The sequence below is a fragment of the Anomalospiza imberbis genome, chromosome 20 (assembly GCF_031753505.1).
Source record: "Anomalospiza imberbis isolate Cuckoo-Finch-1a 21T00152 chromosome 20, ASM3175350v1, whole genome shotgun sequence".
Classification (NCBI taxonomy): domain Eukaryota; kingdom Metazoa; phylum Chordata; class Aves; order Passeriformes; family Viduidae; genus Anomalospiza; species Anomalospiza imberbis.
In genome coordinates this window covers 7312122-7330929 of record NC_089700.1, presented here as the reverse complement: position 1 = coordinate 7330929, position 18808 = coordinate 7312122, and the positions used below count along the sequence as shown (strand labels likewise).

Sequence of the window (18808 nt, the reverse complement as noted above, 5' to 3'; positions counted from 1 at the left end):
CTGCTAGATCACAGGGGCAGCTCTGCAGTTGATGCCTTGGTATTTTTTGCTCTTGAGCAGATGTCATTAACAAGTAGTTGTGTTTAAACTCACATCTTCCTCTGCCAGCTCACTTGTGCCTCCTTGCTGGGCATATGCCACCTGGAGCAGATGACTTAAGACTGGTATATCGCGTTCCTCTGTGCTGGGATGTCATGCATTCCTATGGGAAACACAAAACTGAGCTTGCTTCCAATCCAAGGCTCCTTGGTTGTTCGCCCGCGCTGCTTGCTGGGTGTAAGGGCTGGAGAATGCCGGTCTGGGATGGGCAGTGCAGGGTGGGATCGAGCTGCCCCCGGCCCTCCCCAGTGGAAAACCGTATAAAGTTTCCCTCGCACTGTAACATCTGAATTCCCAGCAGCCAAACAAGACTTTTGTTCTAAGTAACTTCCTTTCTTCCTTTTCTCGAGGGGCGATGGAGCTAAAGATTAAACAGCACTGAAAGGCAGCTGCTTCTCTTCTCCTTTGGCAGAAAGCAAGTTGTCGCGTCTCTGCATATGAAAGTTACTGCCAAGAACTCTTCCCCCCCCCGTCTCCTGCAGGAGAGAAATTAAGGTCGTTTCCTAAGCACCCGAGTTGTCGCTGCCTTCCTTTGCAAAAACATCGTTTGATGTGCTGCATCAAACCCGGTTGCAGGGCGTGCAGCCTCGCTGGCTAGATCTGAGAGAGAAAAAAGGAGGGGGGGGGGGGGGAAAGGGAAGGGAAAGGAAAAGCTGAGCGCACCCGCGCTCGGTGCTGTGTCCGTCCCTCGCTGCCGCCCGCCGGGAGAACCGGCAGCTGAACCCCGGCCCGTGAGCGGGGCGGACCGTCCGCCTGTCCCTGATCCATGTGTCCCTGTCCCTGATCCATGTGTCCCGGTCCCGCCTGTCCCTGATCCATGTGTCCCTGTCCCTGATCCATGTGTCCCGGTCCCGCCTGTCCCGGTCCCGCCTGTCCCTGATCCATGTGTCTCTGTCCCTGATCCATGTGTCCCGGTCCCGCCTGTCCCGGTCCCGCGTGTCCCCTCCCTTTCCCCGCAGCCCCGCGCCGCCACGTGCGGGGTGGGCGGGGCAGGGGCGGGGCCTGCGCTGGCCCCGCCCTGGGGCCGCGCCTGCGCGGCGGGGGCGGCGGGCGCGGGGCAGAGCGGCGGTGCCGATGCCGCGGGGCAGGGCGGCCGCCGCGGCGGGGAGCGATGATCCCCTACTTCTCCGACAACGCCGTCATCTCCCAGGGCGCCATCGCCCAGCTGTGAGTACCGGTACACACCGCCGAGACTCCCCTTCCCGGTGCCGCTCCGCCTGCCCGGCTCCCGACGGCTCCCTCTGCCCGGGCGTGCGCTGCGTTCACTCCGCTATCCCCTCTCTCCCCTCTCTCCTCGCCCGCCCCGTTCCCCGTAGTTCGCTCCGCCGCCGGTTGCCTCCGGGTAAACTTTCCCCTGGCCGGCACCGCAGTGTGGAAGTGCTGATAAGCGCCGGCAGCGCCCGGCGGCTGCTGCTCCCTCATTATTCTTTTTTTTCACTGCGAGTCCTCCGAGTCCCATCCGAGCGCTTCTCTCGCTGTTACACGGGAGCTGCCCGGGCAGCTCAGGGCTGCGCTTCTGCCGCCGGAGCCGCCGGTTCCCCGTGCGGGGCCGGTGCGGGACCGCCAGCAGGCTGGGCGCTGACAGCGGGGTACAGATCCCCGGCCCGCATACTTTGGCCGTCTTTTTTGCTCAAAGCAGAGATTAGCTGCTCTGTCTGATCTCTTGGGTTATCGCAGGGCGGCAGAGGGGCACTGCGGGGCTGGGGTGTCCCAGGTGGGAGCCACAGGAGCAGGTCTGAGACATTCCACTCAGCACCTGCGGGTCCACAAGGCAGAGACGTGCGCTGCTGCCAGTTGTTCAGTACTGTCAGTCTTGGGCAGCTCTGAAGTGCACAGTGTCTCCGTGTCCCAAACTGAGCCGCATGGAAAATCAGTCTCTCCAGCTGCACCCCCGCCCCCCCGCCTTTGATATGCAGATACGAATAATCATTTAATTTATAAACAGTTAACAGCCACTGCCTGAGTCGGGGGGTTTGGCTGGAAGGATTAAGGAGGGAAGTGGCAGCTATGGGTTGGTAGATAAGGCGTTCAGAGAGGTAGTCGCTGTGGTCTACCCATGCTTGATACTTCTTTAAAGAAGCCAACAGATTGTTTTATCTCTTGAAAACATCATGAAAGGCTTACAGATAGAGTGCTGGGTCCCACCTGGAACTGTGTTCTTGTTGCGAGAGGCTCCTGCTAGAACTGCAGCTGCCTTGCGCTTAAGAAGTCTTTAGTAGATATCTCTGCTTATGCTTCATATGGAAATGAGTCCCCGGACTCTGTGCCTTCTTTTGTGAGCGCTAGCAATCACTGCTGCAGTTGGTAATCGGTTCAGCTAAGTCTCTGCGAGCCTTTCATACTCAACCCAAAATGTTCGTAATTAGTAATTTTTTCCGTTCACAGTGTTGCCTGTAAACATCAGGGCTTTCCCTGCGGTTTCTGATAATGTCGGTTTAACAGAGATGTACCTAAACTGTTCTTCCAAAGCAGTGATGCAAACTGGATATGCCCTGGGCTTTGGGAAGTTGCAGTAATTCTGGAGTTGTGGCGAAAACCCCAACATACTGTGGGCTGAAACATTTCCTTGGAGCTCCAGATGATTTACTGAGCTAGAGTAGGTAGCCAGGTAACAATTTAAGTGCTTTTAAGGTGTTTGTTTTATCCACTGCTCAAACACTTAACCCAGGATTGGAGACTGTACAGAAAGGGATCAAAAGAAAGGGGAAATGCAGCTCGTCTCTGCTCCCTCCGTCACATGTCACACGGATCCCTGCAGCGAAGTGCCTCGTGGTGGTTTAAATGGCCACTTGGTTGGAAGGACCACCCTTTCCTTTTCTGGGGAGAGAGATAACAGAGTTATCAGAGTGGAGCTTATGCTGTCCTTTGCCTCCTGTGAGGGAAGATTAATAAGCATGAGACTGACAGAGGTTTTGGCCCACGCAGAAGTGTTCTCACAGGGCTGAGTGCTGGATTAATATTTTGCTAGTGTTCTCAATCAGGATGGTGCTGTGGATCTCAGGCTGGCATAGGAAAGGCCAGCATTTAAAGTTTGTGCTCCTAATTACAATTTCACAAAGGCTGATTAATATTGGATGTCCTTATTTGATCATGGGCAAGACCTAAAAATCCAGATTTAGTTATTTGCTATGCTAAAAATGTGTTCTCTGTGGAATGGGAAGGGCAGTGGTGACCCAAACATTATCAGAAACTTCTGTTTCAGTGTATTCTTTAGTAGATGTATTTGGCTGATCAGCTCTGACTTTCAGAGATCAGCAGAAATTACTCTTGTGTTGACGCTTTTAGTCAGTAATGTAGTCAGCTGGTCTGGGTCTAATTCATTTCAGGTTCACAAGGATTCAAATAATGTCCGGGAGACTTGTGTTTATCAAAATGCTCAGAATTTATAGTTGTAACTTGTTCCAGAAAGTCTTGCTACTCTCACTGAACCTAGGGGGAATTCTGCTGATTTGCTAGTTTATTTGTGTGTAGGATTCAAAATTTACTTTGGTCTACTAAAACTCTAAGGTAGCTGATAGGAAAGATAGAAAGAAAAAAGCAAAGCTTCAGATAGTCTGCAAATATCCAAGAGTTTTTAACAAGAAACCTGGAGGAATTGCCATGGATCACTTCTTCCTGCCTGCAGTCGCTTCCTTTGCCTCTGGCCAAGTTTGAGTTATTCAGTTCATTGCTGGTGTCCCTGAAGTGGCTTTTCCAAGTTTCTCTGATAATGCCAGATTCCTCTGTCACCCAGTTTTCATGTTTATCTCAGGATGACCCAGCCATCAGGGTGCTCACTTGGGGTTTGAGAAAACCCAACTCCTGCTTTCACTGTGCCACATCCTTCCTGTGTGAGTCTTACCAGGCTGTGTTCAGCAGGGCCGGAAGGTGCAGAGGGATGCTCAGCCTTTGTTCACAACCTGAGGATTGGCCACCTCCCTTCGCTGCCCGCATCCCTCCGGCATTTTGAAACATTTTTTGCTGTGTTTAAATACTTTTGACTCTGCCTTGGCTTCCTTTCTGCCAGGCAGCAGTGGGAGCCCTCCCTGGGCATAGTTGAGCACATGTTGAAGCACTCCTGCCCTGTTTACTCCTTCATCCTCCAGCACTCGGGAGCCATATGGATCTAAAAGCACAGATACATTCACTGCTTTCCATGGTTATCCTGCTTGCCTTATACCAGTCTATTTTCTATTATAAGATGTTAACTCAGTTTTTATATGTATTTTAAACTTTAAGGGGGGGAAAAAGAAGGAGCAGGAGTAGACGCTTTCTTCACAGCATTGTGACTTTATGGTGGAGCTCTTAGGGGGAAAAAAATAAACCCAAGAAGTTAAACTGAATTATTTTCAGTGTAGACACAAAATGTACTTTCAGACCTGAGTTAGCAGTTTCAGACCTAAGTTGCTCTCTCCTGTAATCAGTTTTCTTCTGACAGCCCTTGTGTGCAGAGTGTGAAGAAACAGCACTTCACAGTGTAAGAGGAAGTTCTGAGGTTGTGCAGGTAATTACAAACTGTACAGTAAATGACAGCACTGGGTAATTCAGGCTCATTGTGTTGCCACCTCTGTGCTTTAACCTCTTCCTCTGTCACACGGCCATGGCCTTTACGGTGGGAAATTTCATGACCACCTGGTCTTGAATTGTGCCAAGTCAGGAACCTGGATAGGTGTGTGGCTACTGTTGCCATTCTTTGGAGAGCTGCTTATTTATTTATTTCTTGTATGGGAAGCCTTACAACCTTTTTATCTCCTTACAATGTTATTGCTGCCAAAACCCTTGACCATTCAGCAATTAGACTGCAATCCTCTGAGCAGCATGTTATTGGAAATCTTTAATTGCTTCTGTGCCATTGTAAAGCACTGTGGCTTTGTGTGTATTTTACCATTGTGCTGAGAGTCAATGATATTTAAGAGCTGAGGAGGAGATGCTTGGAAACTGCTGCAAAAAAGCCTGGAAGATCAGCAGAGTCATTCCAGTTACCACTGTCAGCTCTGACTGAAGTTGCCTTATGAGCTGAGGGTTGCTCTGGTTGGAAGTGCTTGAAATACAGAAAGTGGTTGGTCAGCCCTTCATGTCTTGTAGAGCCTGTAGGATCAGGGCAGACTGCAGCAGTTGTTTTCTCCATTCAGGCGTGCACTGTGTGCTCTGGGTTTGTACGGCTGCAGAAGACAGCCTCATACTCCATCAGGGATGTGATGGGAATGTACAGGCAGGGGAACCTGACCCCTTACCCTTCCTGCCCACCCCTCCACGCAGCTGAGCTCACCCTGCACAGTGGATGGGCTTCCTGTTGACAGAGCAGAGTCGTCGGGGATTTCTCATCTTTTTTATTTCTTTGCTGCTCGTGATGAAACAAATGCGATGCTTCAGAGGCCTCTTACTACTCACTGATTACCAAAAATTGTTCAAATAGGTTGTGGCATTTGCATAAGAGTAGTATAGTCTGTGCAAAGTTGATCATTAACCAAGCCAGGGCTGTATTGTTCATAACTACTTTTCCTGTTTGGCTTTTCCTTTTATTCCCCTGGAAACTGTGGGTATTTGTCTCACCAGTCCTTCCTGGTAAGGGCTGGAAGAGACACAGAGATGGTTATCAGCCATCAAATCAAAACCTGAGCCACAAACCAGTGTTTCAAGGACAAACCCCCCACACCACCACTCTTTTTGAGCAATATGTTTTAGTTAGGAAGCCCACGCTGCTGGGCTGCCAAATTAATGTTTTAAAAGGATTTAAATGGTAGAGTTGACTCTGAGATTTTGTTGTCTTGAAACATCTGCAGATGTTCCTGTTTCTGGAAATGCTTGGGATTTTTCTAAAGACCACAAAACAGAAGGACCCCAGGGAGATTATCAGCAGAAAAAGACCTTTTGGGACCAGTTAATAGCTGGCTGGGATTTTTTTTTTCAGGACTCTAGGTCCTTGCACCTTTATCACAGAGCCCCTGCTTAAAATATTGCTTCATTGTTTTTAAAACAACTTCAAGCTAACTTTCCTGACAGTTGCTTCTGACTAGTGTTTGTGGGGTCAGAGAAAATTTTAAATTCTGCATCCCATTCTGCGGTAGGCTCTGAAGAGCTGTTGTCTCCCCTGTATTGGTTTGACAAACAGCATTTAAATTATCAGCTCGTATGGGCTTAAAACTAGTTCAGCAAATATTTTTCTCCATTGTAACATATGTAATGTGTACAGAGCAAATCTGCAACTTGAGTTTCCAGCCATGGTGTTTCATAGCAGCTGGTTGAAGACTGAAATTTTCACAAACACATGGAGCAAAACTCACTCCTGTCCTTAGTAGTAAGCACTTGTGCTTTTGCTGAAGTATTCCAACGCCACCCCTTTGCTTTCCATGTGCAGCTTGGCCAGAGCTTGAATCCAGCAACTTGTGAAATAACTCCAGACTGGCAAGAGCTGTTCTGCAGCCACCTATTGCTGGGTTGTGTGGGATTAACCAAGTGTTTTGTGACAGACAGCAGCTTTCTGGTTCAAGGACATCAGCCTGTGGATGAGGGAGGGTGGGGAGAAGAAAAGCCTGTAAAGGTAAACTTAAAAGAGAAGTCCCAGAGTTTCTGAAGGCTGGGAGTGACATAGGAATCGAACCTAGAAGACCTCAGTGTAGGATTGGCATTTTTTGACGTTGGCAAATTGATAAATTTGGGCGCTTCTATTATATTGAGGCGACAGGCTCCTTGTTCAGTGCATATTCCTGTTTATCCAGTACTTATCTGCCCCTCATCAACATCGTGTTCAGCTCTTTGGGCTCTCTGATTTACTTGCAATAAGCCATTTTAAGCAGAATGCTTTTCCTCAAAACACCTTTGTTACGAGTAGGCTAAATCCAGACTGCTGAACCAGAAATGATTTAGTCCTTTCTTTTAAACAAATGATCTTTGTCACTTATTAGCGAACTCTTTCATTTGTTCACACACTACTCACAATGGCTTAATGAGCTCCATGCTGTCCCACCAGGCAGGGCTGGCTCCTGCCTGGGATCTCCTCGGGAATGCAGCAGGTCAGGGTCTGGATTGCACTGCTCAACTTCCAGCTTTTCCCTGAAAGAGCACAGATCTGTGACATCTGACTGTGGAGGCACCCAGGTGCATCAGAGTAAGTTCATCCCAAGGTCCAGAGCTGTCTGGAGATGCCCATTCCCAGGGACCCCTCTTGAGATGAGCTTGGAATTGTCTGTGCTGTGGTGTTAAGGTGTATGCTGTGCTGGATTTCCTCACTCCTTGTGATTTGTTTGCCAGCATGAATAGAATAAATTTGCTTCTCTGAGCCTCTTGTTGCCCTGCAGCCTCTTTTTGTACAGAATCCCAAGTGAGTGCTTTGGAGTGGACTGTTACCTGTCTTGGCTCAGGCACCTGTAGCTGACAGAGAGGCACGGGCAGCCTGTTCTGGGCGTATTGCTGATGTTTTGTGAGACTCCAAATGGCAGGTGGGACTGGAGTAGGGTCATTTTGATTAGCAAATGATAAATTTACCCTGGTCAGGTTACAATGTAAGGGGGAATCCCATTTGCACAGAGGTGTAAAAAGCTATCATGAGTCACCATTGTCCTCCGATTAGTTTTCTGCTTGCTTTCTGCAACTCGATGCTGAATTAAAATGAACCCAAATTATGGGAGGAGTTTTACTGGGGTTTTTGTTTGTTTAGTTTGTTTGGGTTTTTTAAGGGCTCATTGCATGGTGGTGCGTGAAGAGCTTGTCACTGGCTTTGTTGTTGTTATTGTTAGGGTTGGTTTGTTGTTTTTCTTTCCTTTATTTGCTTTGTAAAAGAGATGGAGAAATCAAAAAACAAATGCAAAATGGAACAGCGGCATTCCTCTGTGGCGCAAAGACTGAAAGACAGTTAGTCTAAATAAAAACAAACAGTTTGTCAGCACCATTTCTAGCCTTCCTGTTGGTTTGCCATGATGAGAAAATTGCAAGAAAGCAAAAGAGGAATATCCATGTGCCTTGATAGCAAGTGGGGGTGGCACAGATACCCACCCCAGAGGTGGGTGATGCTGTGTCCGGTGTGTGTGAACAGGACTGGTGTGTGGGGGGGTCTGAGCCAGCCCAGGAGCTGCATTTTGGAAAGTGGGGTCAGGAGATGGACCAGGACATCACCCAGATTCTCAGCACAGTCCCCAGCAAAACCTTGACACTGCTGTAATCTTCCTGACTCTTTTGTCCTTAGTTCCTTCAAGTACATAATGAAATGTTCTATGAGAGGCTCTCTAGCTTGAAATTAAGCAAATATCTATTCTGGAGCCTTTTAAAAAGCTGTTTAAGAGCCTTTTCCCTAAAGTACACTGTGTTCTTGTTAGAGACTTTGCTGGTTCTGTGGTACATAGCAGTGTTTAGTATTCTGATGGTCTTTCTACTTTAATGTGTGCTTTTTAAAGGGGTTTCTATGCTTTTAGGAAATACGAGGACCTGAGTTAACCACAGAAAATTGGCTGCCAAACTGCTTAAAGTGCTAATTCTGATGAAATTTAGCACTTGACTTTAGCAGGGATAAACACATCTGGAATCTCTACTCTTCTGAGTTCGAACTGCTGTAAAATAAAACTTCTATTTAATGCATTTCCAGTCTGAGTCTTAGTCAGCAAAACTTTGCAGGTTTTTTATGTTGAGTTAAAAACTCCTTTATATGCATTTTGAAGTAAAGCATTGACATCCCCCTGAAAGTCTCATGAAGGTGCTAAAAGAGTTGTTTCATTTGCAGCTGTGCTGAGAAATCACAAATGCAAAACTGCACAGTGATGTTTCAGAATGAAGCACTTTACTGTTTTTCCTTTAATTTACTTTTTTTGTGAGCGGATACCATGAAGAGTGGATGGTTCACAATACTGCTTCCCTGCTTGTATTTAAAGTAGCTGTATAAAAACATTTCAATTCTTAGGAACATTTTGAAGAAGTTTCCTTGTCTCCTATTTAGAGATCTCCCAGTTCCTTTGCCTCTTAGGGTGCCCTTCGTTTCAGCTTTTATTTAAGTTGGGAGATGCTGTGCTGGTGTTAGACATCCCACAGTCTCTCAGCTTCTGTTTAAAGTGGTGTATGGTGAGTGATTAATGGAAATTATTTCGGGAATAAAGGACTCCTGGTAAGCTGATCCCTATTCAGAGCACCAAAAGAAAAAGCAGAGTCACAAGGGATGTTGTCTCCAGGAAGAACTTGTAACATCCGTGGGGGGAAGAGTTGGATTGGAAAGTGATGCTGAGCTTGCATTTTGAAAGGGATCATAATTATATCTCATGGTCTGATTTGGAGTGCTTTTCCTGATGGCTCCGGAGGCTGATTGTCACTTACACCAGCAGGATGTTGGAGTGGTTTTTGTGGCTGCTGTCAGGGTAGGTGTGCTGTGCTGGGGGTGCATGTTGTGAGCTTCTGGGGACAAGCAGCCTTGTCTCTCTAGGCTGTTACCCCATTCCCTCAGTGCTGGGTCACTGAACCCAAAGTTTCTTCTTTGGCTTGCAGCTTGAAATCGAATCTGAAGTTTGTATTGACCTTGCTTTGTGCAAGGAACTGTCCTTCTAAGTGTTGCCGTGGTTTGAAAGCACAGAATCCATTAAACTATTCCAACTATAAAATGTTTCTGATCCTTTGTCTTTGATGATACTTTACTTCTAGCTGATTAAAATTTCAAGTTATTAGCTGCAGCCACATTTAAGTTTGTATTTCCTTAACTGTAGCTTCCCTGTTCCCTAAAATAAAGTCCCTGGCATATTTGCAAGGGGGAGCAGATCAATGGCCCAGTTACTGGCTGTATCATCACAACAGGTAAAGCTCCTTGTGACTTCCAGTTTCAAATCAAAACCCATTGAAAGAAACCTGGCACGTGGCAGTTCTCTGTGAAACAGCCTACAAACCATCTCACATCAGTGGCTACTGCTGACTGTCCTTTTTGTTAATCTAAAGGGACAGTCGTTCCTAAACCGATTTTACTGTTCCTGCTGGAAACTGGCATTCAGGGATCAAATACCATTGCATGGGGATGATGCAGTGCGAATGAGAGAAAACTGAAAGTGCTGAGTGCTGCAGAAGTTAAAATACTGAACAAATAACTTCCTTCTATATTTTTATGAGTCAAATCCAACAGCCTCTTGATGATTTTTGATGCTTTTGGTAAACAAGCATCTGCTTCTTCTTAGCAAGAGGAAAAGGCTTATTATTCAGCATTGATTTCTTTGTGTAGAGACAGAGTGGTCCTTGTTTTGGTGCTCTATTTACAGGGGTCTGTTAATGTATTTACTGAGGGCAGCCAACAAGGCTGTGATCAGAGCCAGGCAGCTTCTCCAGCGTAATTCCTCCATGCCATGCCCTGGTAGGGTGGTTGCAGAGCCAAGGCCTGGCACAATTCTGCTTCTCAAGGCAGCAGGAGCGCTGCTCCTTGGCTGACCACAGCCATGCTCGGTGCTGGCCACATCCACTGAGACTAGAAGAAGACAGAGCAGCATCCTCCTGGACCAGTCACATCCTGGGCCTGTGCCTGGGGGAGCTGTGGCTGCTGGGGAGGGAGTGGGGGACACAGGGGACCCTGCCTTGAGTGGATGCTGGGAATTGTCAGCTCCTGGTCACACCCATCTTGGGGAGTCAGCCAGCACTGGCCGTGCTTCAGGCAAGTCAGTGATCTCCTTCCATCTGTAAAGTGCTGGACATACTTTGTCTAAATATAGGGGACCCTGGACTTGGCTGTGGCAGGGGGGGACAGTAAGTTGACCTCGGTGTGTCTCCTATCACTTGTGTTACAGTCTTATTTAAAGCAGACGGGTCCTTCTTGCGGTACACTGCCACTCAGGCCAAACATGGTCAGGTCTGTCACAGTGACATGCAGGGAGATTGGCATAAAAATTTATTTTAAAATATCCCATCTTAAACGCGTTTAATCGTAGTGGGGAGAGCCCAGGTTGTTAATTAACTGCTGGAGTGTCTGTCAGCTGTCATTTAAGGTTTAAAAAGAAACGTGCTGTGTATGAAGACAATGCTTTCAAACTCTGGTGGCAGAGGAGATTACTGTGTGGTCTAAAGATAATCAACGTGGACTGTGTTAATTAGGAGAGAAAAAAGATAAGGATGCGTCAGTCAGAAGGGTGTTCTTCCTGAGGATTATCTAATCAAAAAGCTGGTGGTTATTTTTCTCTGTTCCTTGATGCGATAGATTATCCTTAGGAAGTTTTCTCATGTTGATTAAAGTATTTCTAAGAACATATTTGTGAAAGCATTTTGTTGGTACCACAGCAGCTGGCTCACTTTGGGCAGGCTGAGCTGGTAGGGGCACAGCATGTGGTAGTAAAACACTGTGGAGTGTTCTGGCTATTGCTGTCCTGCTCCCTGAACCCGGTGGTATGCATTAAAAATGCCCAAGGATGTTTAAACACTATATGGCACAAGAAGAATGCCATGTACAGCTTTCATCTGGGAATGTCTTGACTTGGAGACCTGGAAGCCTTTGGGGACTATCATGTAAAACAAATTCCTTTCATGGTCTCTCTTCCGGTCTGGGTCTCTTGCTTTAAAAAGTGCAGAGAATCAAATTTCTTCTGTAAACACAAAGTGCCCAGATTTCTTAATCAGCATCCTAATTGTGTTAGCCTCCCCCTTCCTAGTCCATGAACTGCCGTGTGCGGACTGCAGGAAGAGCGATTTCGTGCATATCTTCAGTCTCAAATTCCAGAGACATCAGGACTTTGTTTGCACAACTTGTTTTGCTGTTGCATTTTGGAATCTTTTTTCTTTCTCTCTGGATGGATTCTCTGAAGCTGCCTTGGAGGCTGAACGTGGGCCACCGACATGTGCCTTCCTGGGACTCCCTCTGTGCTGCATGGGCAGAGAGATGGGCAGTAAAGCTTTTTGCTATTTGTGCTGCATGGAAAATGGGTCCTTTTCAGTCTGTGATAACTTAAGTCGTCCCTGCTTTATTCCCTTCTTCATTACCATGGTGATCTTACAACCTGTGCTCAGGTTTGTATTCCTTGAAATAAATCATTATCTGGTGATCTGTCATCAGCAGGGTGTTCCCCCAGTCTGCACTGCTTCTCGCCGGTGACAACAGCCACAGCTCAGCTCAGCACTTCTTCCTCTCCCCAGCCTCAGCACCAGGACATTCCCTCCTTTCCGAGGCTGCAGCGATGGGGACGGGCTCGGCAGCAAGGTGGCACAGGGAGGGCCCTGTCAGGGTTACTGTGGGAGCACGCACTCAGCAGCAGCCCGGTGAAACCCAATCTGGAGCTGCCAGCAGCAGGCTGGGCACAGGGCTGGGTGGTGAGGAGGCAGCTGATGTCCATGCCAGGGCTCTGCCTGCATTGCCTGGGCTTTAGGAGTTTGTTGAACTGGTTCATCTGTAGGCCAAGAGTATGTGAGGGGAACAGGAAACCCACATGGACTTTCACTTCCATCGGACACCATAAAATGCTGTCCAGCTTAAAACAAAACCCAGTCTGCTTTCCTTCGCCTGCAAGGAATAAATTCCAGCCCTGCCTGTGAGGGAATGCATTGGATGGGAGAGTGAAACTCAGCCCTGCAGAGCAAGGCTCGGGGCATTGGGAGGCAGAGGAATGCTGCAGGTGGTTGGGGTTGTCTCGGCACAGTGCAGCCCTGTCGCAGCTGCGTGGGCTGAAAACTTGGGCTGCAAACAGCAGCTGTTGTTGCTCCCTTTGCCAGCAGCGAGGCAGGGATGAGTTTCTCAGCCCAGAGCTGTTGTCTTCCGTGCAGTCTCCAAAGGATGCCACTGCTCTCTCCTGCATACCCAGGCTGCCCAAGTTTGCAAAGTTATTTCTGAGCTCAGTTCAAATGATCTGGTGGCAGAGGAGCTCTAATGACATGTTATGGTTGGTTCCAGCAGTGGGTGTGACTTGCAGACTGGTAACACTAAGGTGTTGAGTGGGTATCAAAGCTCCCAACAGCTTGGTGGGATGACCTGAGGCTGGTTTGATCCTGTCTCTAAAACTCTGAGTGTGGTTGTTTCGTGCACCTGAAGCAGTTGTTCTTCACTTGCACACACAATGGTGGTCTTCAGGGTTCCCTTTGGCAAGTTGTACCCTCTCTGAATTCAGCAGAAATTCTCTCCTTGCTTGGAGCAAGGTAAAGGAATTAGTCCTTTGGAATTCAGATTCACACCCATCCACCCTCACCTTTGGCTATCTTCTGGCAAACTGTTGTCTTAGTTTGGTTTCAGAAGTTGTTCATATTGGAGCCCAAAACAAGGGAAAAGGTGATCTGGTGCTGGTGAGAAGGGATCAGTAGGTAAGTTCATGTGGATGAGTAACAGTTGGCATTGCAGATCTCTCTGTGATGATGCCTGTCTGTGTCATGGAAGCTGAGTTCTCTCTCCAGGGAGCCCCACCTTGGAGTAGAGGAAGTGCCTGCAGACAGTTCCTTTTTGAAAAAAAAAGGCACAAATGCAGATGTTGCTAAAAATGCAGTTTGCGTCAAACCTCTGAGCCCAAGTGGGTTCCCACGCTCAGTTTGTTTTTCTCCTTGGGCTGTTTCTTAAATTGCAAAAGTGCTGAGTGGTGAGAGATGGCCTTTGGTGGAGAACCACTTCCCTTTTCTCTCCCTGCCTCGGTGGTGTCACCTCTGCTGACAGTGTGATTGACCCCTTTTCGGTAAGTTGTGGCCCTTGTTTTGCTCGTCACTGAGTTTGTTTCTGTTTTGGGTATCAGAGAAACCTGCACTTGTCTGTGTTTGCTGCCAGCTGACCCTGTTAATACAAATGTCAATGCAGGGCAGTCCTGAGTTATCCTTGCCTTTTCATTTTCCCTGTAGGATTTTGGTGGGTTTTCTTTATTAGTACCTGGTATTGTGCTTTACACAGCTCTGAGATCTGCCCTCTGTGTGAAGAGAATCAAGCACCTTAATCCCATGCCTAGGAGCAAAGGTTTAAACTGGAAGCCAAACTTTGCTTCCCTCTATTTAACTCATTAATACTGCAGGCAGTTATTAAACCAGGTGCTTTAAAAAGTAAACAAGGGAAGTAGGGATGTTGTTTATTGAAAAACAAACTACAGTGAAGGTGAAAGAGGCACTTCCCTGGGGAGGGATGCTGGAGGAGTGCAATGCTTTTATCTGGTGTTTGAGGGAGAAGTGCCCTGGGCTGCCAGGCCAGGCATAATCCAGCTGTGCACCCAGCTGCTGGTGCACCCCTGGCTATGGGACTGATGCTTTGTTAACCAGGACTTTTCTTGTGGGCAGGTGAAGGGGTGGGAGGCTGGCAGGGAGAGCTGCCCCCGCAGCAGGTGTGATGGCAGGCCCTGGCCTGCCTGTGGAGAAGGGGAAACAGCCAGTTTGGGAAGGGGAGCAGGAAGAGGGAGGGAAGTGGCTTGACATGCTGAAAAAATCAGCTGTGCCTGCCCTCCTGTTAGTTCTCCCATGGCAGGCCCAGCGGGCTGCGGAGGAATTGCTGCTCTTGCAGTCCTGGCTGCTCCAGAGCTGGCTCACATGTCCCCGGCTGCCCTCTCTCCCTCCTTCCACACCTCGGGAATGAGCTAAGTATTGACACCTGCTGTGCCACTCCTGCCAGCCCTGGAATTTCGGTCTTTTTGTTTGGTTTGAGTTTTGCAGCTGCCGGATTAAGGGAAGATGATGGAGCCGAGCTGGCAGCTGAGGTGTGCAAGGCAGCACTGGCTGCTCATGTTAGAGCAAAATCTGGGGGGCTGTTGGGGGACTGCACAACTCTCTTGACCTGGGGAGCTACAGCTGGAACCAGGCTTGGCATTGAAATCCCAGTGTAGCTGCTTCAGAGCTCTTTTCTGCAGGGCTCTGGTTAATAAATACCCACTAAGAGAAATTGTATTTCTGTAAGTCATACAGGTAGCGGACTTCCATTCAAATGTAAAGTACCTTGATATGCTCATTTCCCCTACCACCACTTTTCAGTCTCCCATTTCATCTAAGGATTAGGGTGAGCAGGGTGGGAGGATGTGACCACACGCAGTGCCCATGTGCTTTGGGCATGGCTGCGAGGAGGTGCCAGCACAAGGAGGTTTTTGCCTTTGCCACACTGATCTGTCCTGTACGTTGTGTACGTTGTGTGGGAGGATGTGCATGGAAGGACTTCTCCTGCTGAGCCTGTCAGGGAATGGTGCCAACTTTCTGGTTGTGCTACTTGGCAAGTGCCCGACCGAGGGCTGGGCTGGACAGGACAGAGCCTGCTGTAAAGGAGCTGCTCTGATGAGTGAGGAGAGCAGACTTATGGAAAGTCATCCTCAGGCTCGCAATAACTTAATTAAGTGTTTATTAGGATAAAACATTGCCAGCAGCCGTTCAGGTGCCTTCTTGCCTTATTCCTAAAAAGGTTTTCATTGTGAAGCAGTTTCAAGAGAAAACAGTGTGATTCCTTTTAGAGTATTTTACACTGAGGACTGAGGGTTTCTAATTGAAATTGGAGGGTGGTGCAGATTCACCTGGCTCCTGGCTGGTAGCTGGAAGGCATTGTCCAGGGGGTTGTGACAATGCATGCAGTGATTTATCACATCTCCTTGGCATAGCCCCTAGACCAGTAACACTTTCTCTTTTGTGTCCTCAAACCAGTGTATTTGGTGTTTGTGCTTGCACTTTATGAACGGAGCTATGCGGTGTAACATCTAGGAATGCATTTATTATTTGTTTGCCATCTATAAGTTCTGTGTGAATCTCATTTTGTAGCATAATGAGAATCTAGTTTGAACCGTGCAGTGATTTCCTTGTGCAGGAGGAGCTGAGCCCTGGGCAGCACATCAGGGAGCACGGGAATCACTTCTGTTTCCTGCTATTACTGCCGGTTAGAAACAGAGCCTTCTGAGGGCAGTGTCTGTGCTTTTTGTGCAAAAGGCTTTAAATAGTTCTGATGTGACTTGTACAATTTCTATAAAATATTTTCTGCCTGGGAGAAAAATTGGTACAAGTAGTGATTTCTGTAGGAGTTGGTTAAGTCCTCTGCTTGCATTGGTTCTCTTCCCAGTGAGCAGGGAATTACAAATAGCACACCACTGGTGGCCTTGAGGCTGCTGCTTCTCTGCAGAGGTGAACATGGAACAGAAGGGGTTTTTCCTCTAGCTGTAGTGCTGAGGATTGTGAACTCTTCCACAGGTACGTCCAGAGTAAGTCTTCTCCTGAAAAAACCTGCTGTGCAGTACAGACGACTGATGACAAGCCTGGGGTGCTGATAAAACACAGCTCAGCTTTGTTACCTGTGCCAAGTTGGCTTCTTGTCTTCTGCTGTCCTGGACTCAACTTCTCCCCTAACCACGTTGAGTGTCTTTTAACACCAGTCTGTTCCAGGAGAGTGTTTCAAAGAGCCCTGAAGCTCCCGTAGGCTCTGGCAAACCAGATTTTGTGAAGTATTTCAAAGCCCGCGTTACGCTTGGAAGCCATCGAGCTGTCAGCAGGGTGAAATCAGTAGTGGATGGCAACACTTGTTTAGAGCCTTAATTGCCCTTTTCACAGACATCTTTTCTACCTTTTGTGGTTTTGAAGTGTCTCAGACTGGGGTCTGCTGTTAGTGTCCCACTCGAGGAATTCTTTTTCTTTGTAGATCAGGGACAGTATCCAAAGGTGATCTTACCCTGAAATATGATGCTTTAGGTGAAGATCATGTCAGGGACTGTCCAAACAGGATGGACCCAAATGGAGCAGCCATCTGAGTGTGGCACAGAGGATGTCAGGCCAGTGATTGCTTTTTTTTTTTTTTGTCCATGTAGTGCATCACAGGCACCAAAATCAGCATCTGCTGAATTTAGTATTAGAGCTACTTGGACTTTCCCATGAATTTGTTGCCTTTCCTCCCAAAGAAGAGACATTTTCTTTACTTCTTGAATCTCAAAGCAAGAGCTTTGTTGTGTGTGTGTGTATTATGGGTTTCTTTTCTGAACACTGATGCACCTGGGGTTAGAATTCAGGGCAGGTGATGCCAGGGGTGCCAGTAGTGTGTCTTGGCTGTACTGGGAGTGTCCCCACAGCTGGATTTGGCACAAGGCTCTTGTCTCCACGGAGCTGCTGTTCTGCCAGCAGTGCTGATGGCCATCTCCTGCCCTGGCTCCTGCCCTGCGGGAGGTGCTGCCCTCCCTGCCTGACCTCCTTGTTCCTCAAGAATGATCTGCTTTGCCACATTCTTTGGCTGTTCCAGCCCTTTGTATGGGAAATTACTTTTCCTTTCCCTAGTCCTACCAAGTTACACTTAAAGCCTGTGGTTAATGGTCCAAAACTAGGCTCCCCTGGCCTAAGGAGAGAAGGTGGCCTCCTGGAAGGATGCACCTGATGGGAATCTCTTTAGTTCTGCTGCTTTTTCCTTTCCAGGCTGGTGGCTGAGAGCTGGTGATAAGGGAAAGTGATGGAATTGAGAAGATTTTTAACCTCCTGGCCCTCTTAGCTACATGTTACATTATCCACTAAAAATAGTTGCTAATTCCACCTTCTGGGGGAACCTCAGGCACAGGCTAAAGGATTGCTAATATTAGTGGTTGGCTTTGCTGATAAAATTAACAGTGTGAAAACTGTCTGAGTGCCGAATTCTTTCTCCTCCTCTTCAGCCTAACATCTTTTAACAGTTTTCTTCTGTGGTGAGATTTTAATGGGAGGAGGATAATTTATTTTTATCATTAATAATACTATTATTATTTTTTTAAGTGTTGTTAAGATAACTTGGTGTTTCTCTAGTTCAGGCTGTAAGAAACTGTGTAGCTTGATAACTTTGAGAGGATTTATTTGTCAACAAAAGCTAGAAAGGCTCAGTCAGAATTTTTAATGTGAGAATGGTCTAAGGAAATATGTTCAGTGTGCCAAATGAACGTACTGTTTTTTGGTTTTAGCTTCAGTGTAAGTAGAGAACTCTCTGATCCATTTTAATTTAGGATTAGTGATTTTGTCCTTTTCAAAATTCTGTTTTTATTGAAACATCCAGAGCATGTTTGACATCTGGTTCAATTTTAAGAAGAAAGTTCTGGGAGAAACTTTGTCACTCAGGAGTGCTGAGGGTATGACAGCATGGTCTAAACATTGGGATGTGCTGCAGCCTTGAGAAAAGTCTTTCTGACTCTGTACATCTGCTTTTCTGGAGCTTGGAAAACTTCATTTTTTATATGCCTGGCAGCAAAATGGAGAGGTGCCCAGAAATGTGCTTGAGCTTAGGGGGAAATCCAACTTTAATGCAAGCTTTTCTAATTATTTTACTTCTAAAAATGTAGTCAGAAAATCCTTTGCTAAAGCAGTCAACCCCAAATAATGCAGGGCTTTTTACTCTTATTAATTTCCCAGTCCTCATCCCTTAGAGGAAGGGAATAACTAACTAGGTTTGATATTTGCTTAAATGGAGAAAGGAATGAAAAAGTTCCTAACCTCTTGCTCAGGACAAGAGTTGTCTTGAAGGACAAGCCAACCTCTTTTTCAAAGCACAGAGCTGTTGGGATGCACGATGCCGGAGACTCTCCCATCCTGTCTTATCATATTCATCAGCCATCCTGTTGACTAGACAATTGTTTCTGGCTTTCTTCAAAGCCTCTAGGACTGTCTCATCAATTCTGAGAAAAGAAGGAGCCCTCGAGTATGCAACAGGATGGCTGCATTGCAGAATCTGGAGTGTGTCTTGCTTTTTCCACGAACCACAGCATCTGCAAGAAAAGGGCTGGAAGATGTGCTTCAAATACCAGCTGTTCCTCAGTACCTGAGACTTCTTTATTGCCCCTTTTTACAAACTGCTGTCCTCACGTGACTTCAGAAAGGGCAAAATCAAGTGGTGGCCGATTTCAACAGCATTACAGTTTGTTGCTTT

The 18808-nt window shown here is 47.3% G+C and overlaps 1 protein-coding gene across 2 annotated transcripts in view; it reads left to right on the top strand.

The window, feature by feature from the left end:
- The window catches only part of SSH2 (slingshot protein phosphatase 2), a 90533-nt gene that overhangs the window by 38277 nt on the left and 33448 nt on the right, over positions 1 to 18808 (top strand). Inside the window, exon 1 of one of the 2 annotated variants that reach the window (XM_068210503.1) lies at positions 1116 to 1266. The exons of the other annotated variant lie outside the window; for it this stretch is intronic. Coding sequence (XP_068066604.1) covers positions 1211 to 1266 — 56 coding nt within the window. The 5' untranslated portion in view covers positions 1116 to 1210. Of the gene's footprint in view, positions 1 to 1115; positions 1267 to 18808 lie in introns of those variants that run through there. 2 annotated transcript variants of the gene reach the window in all.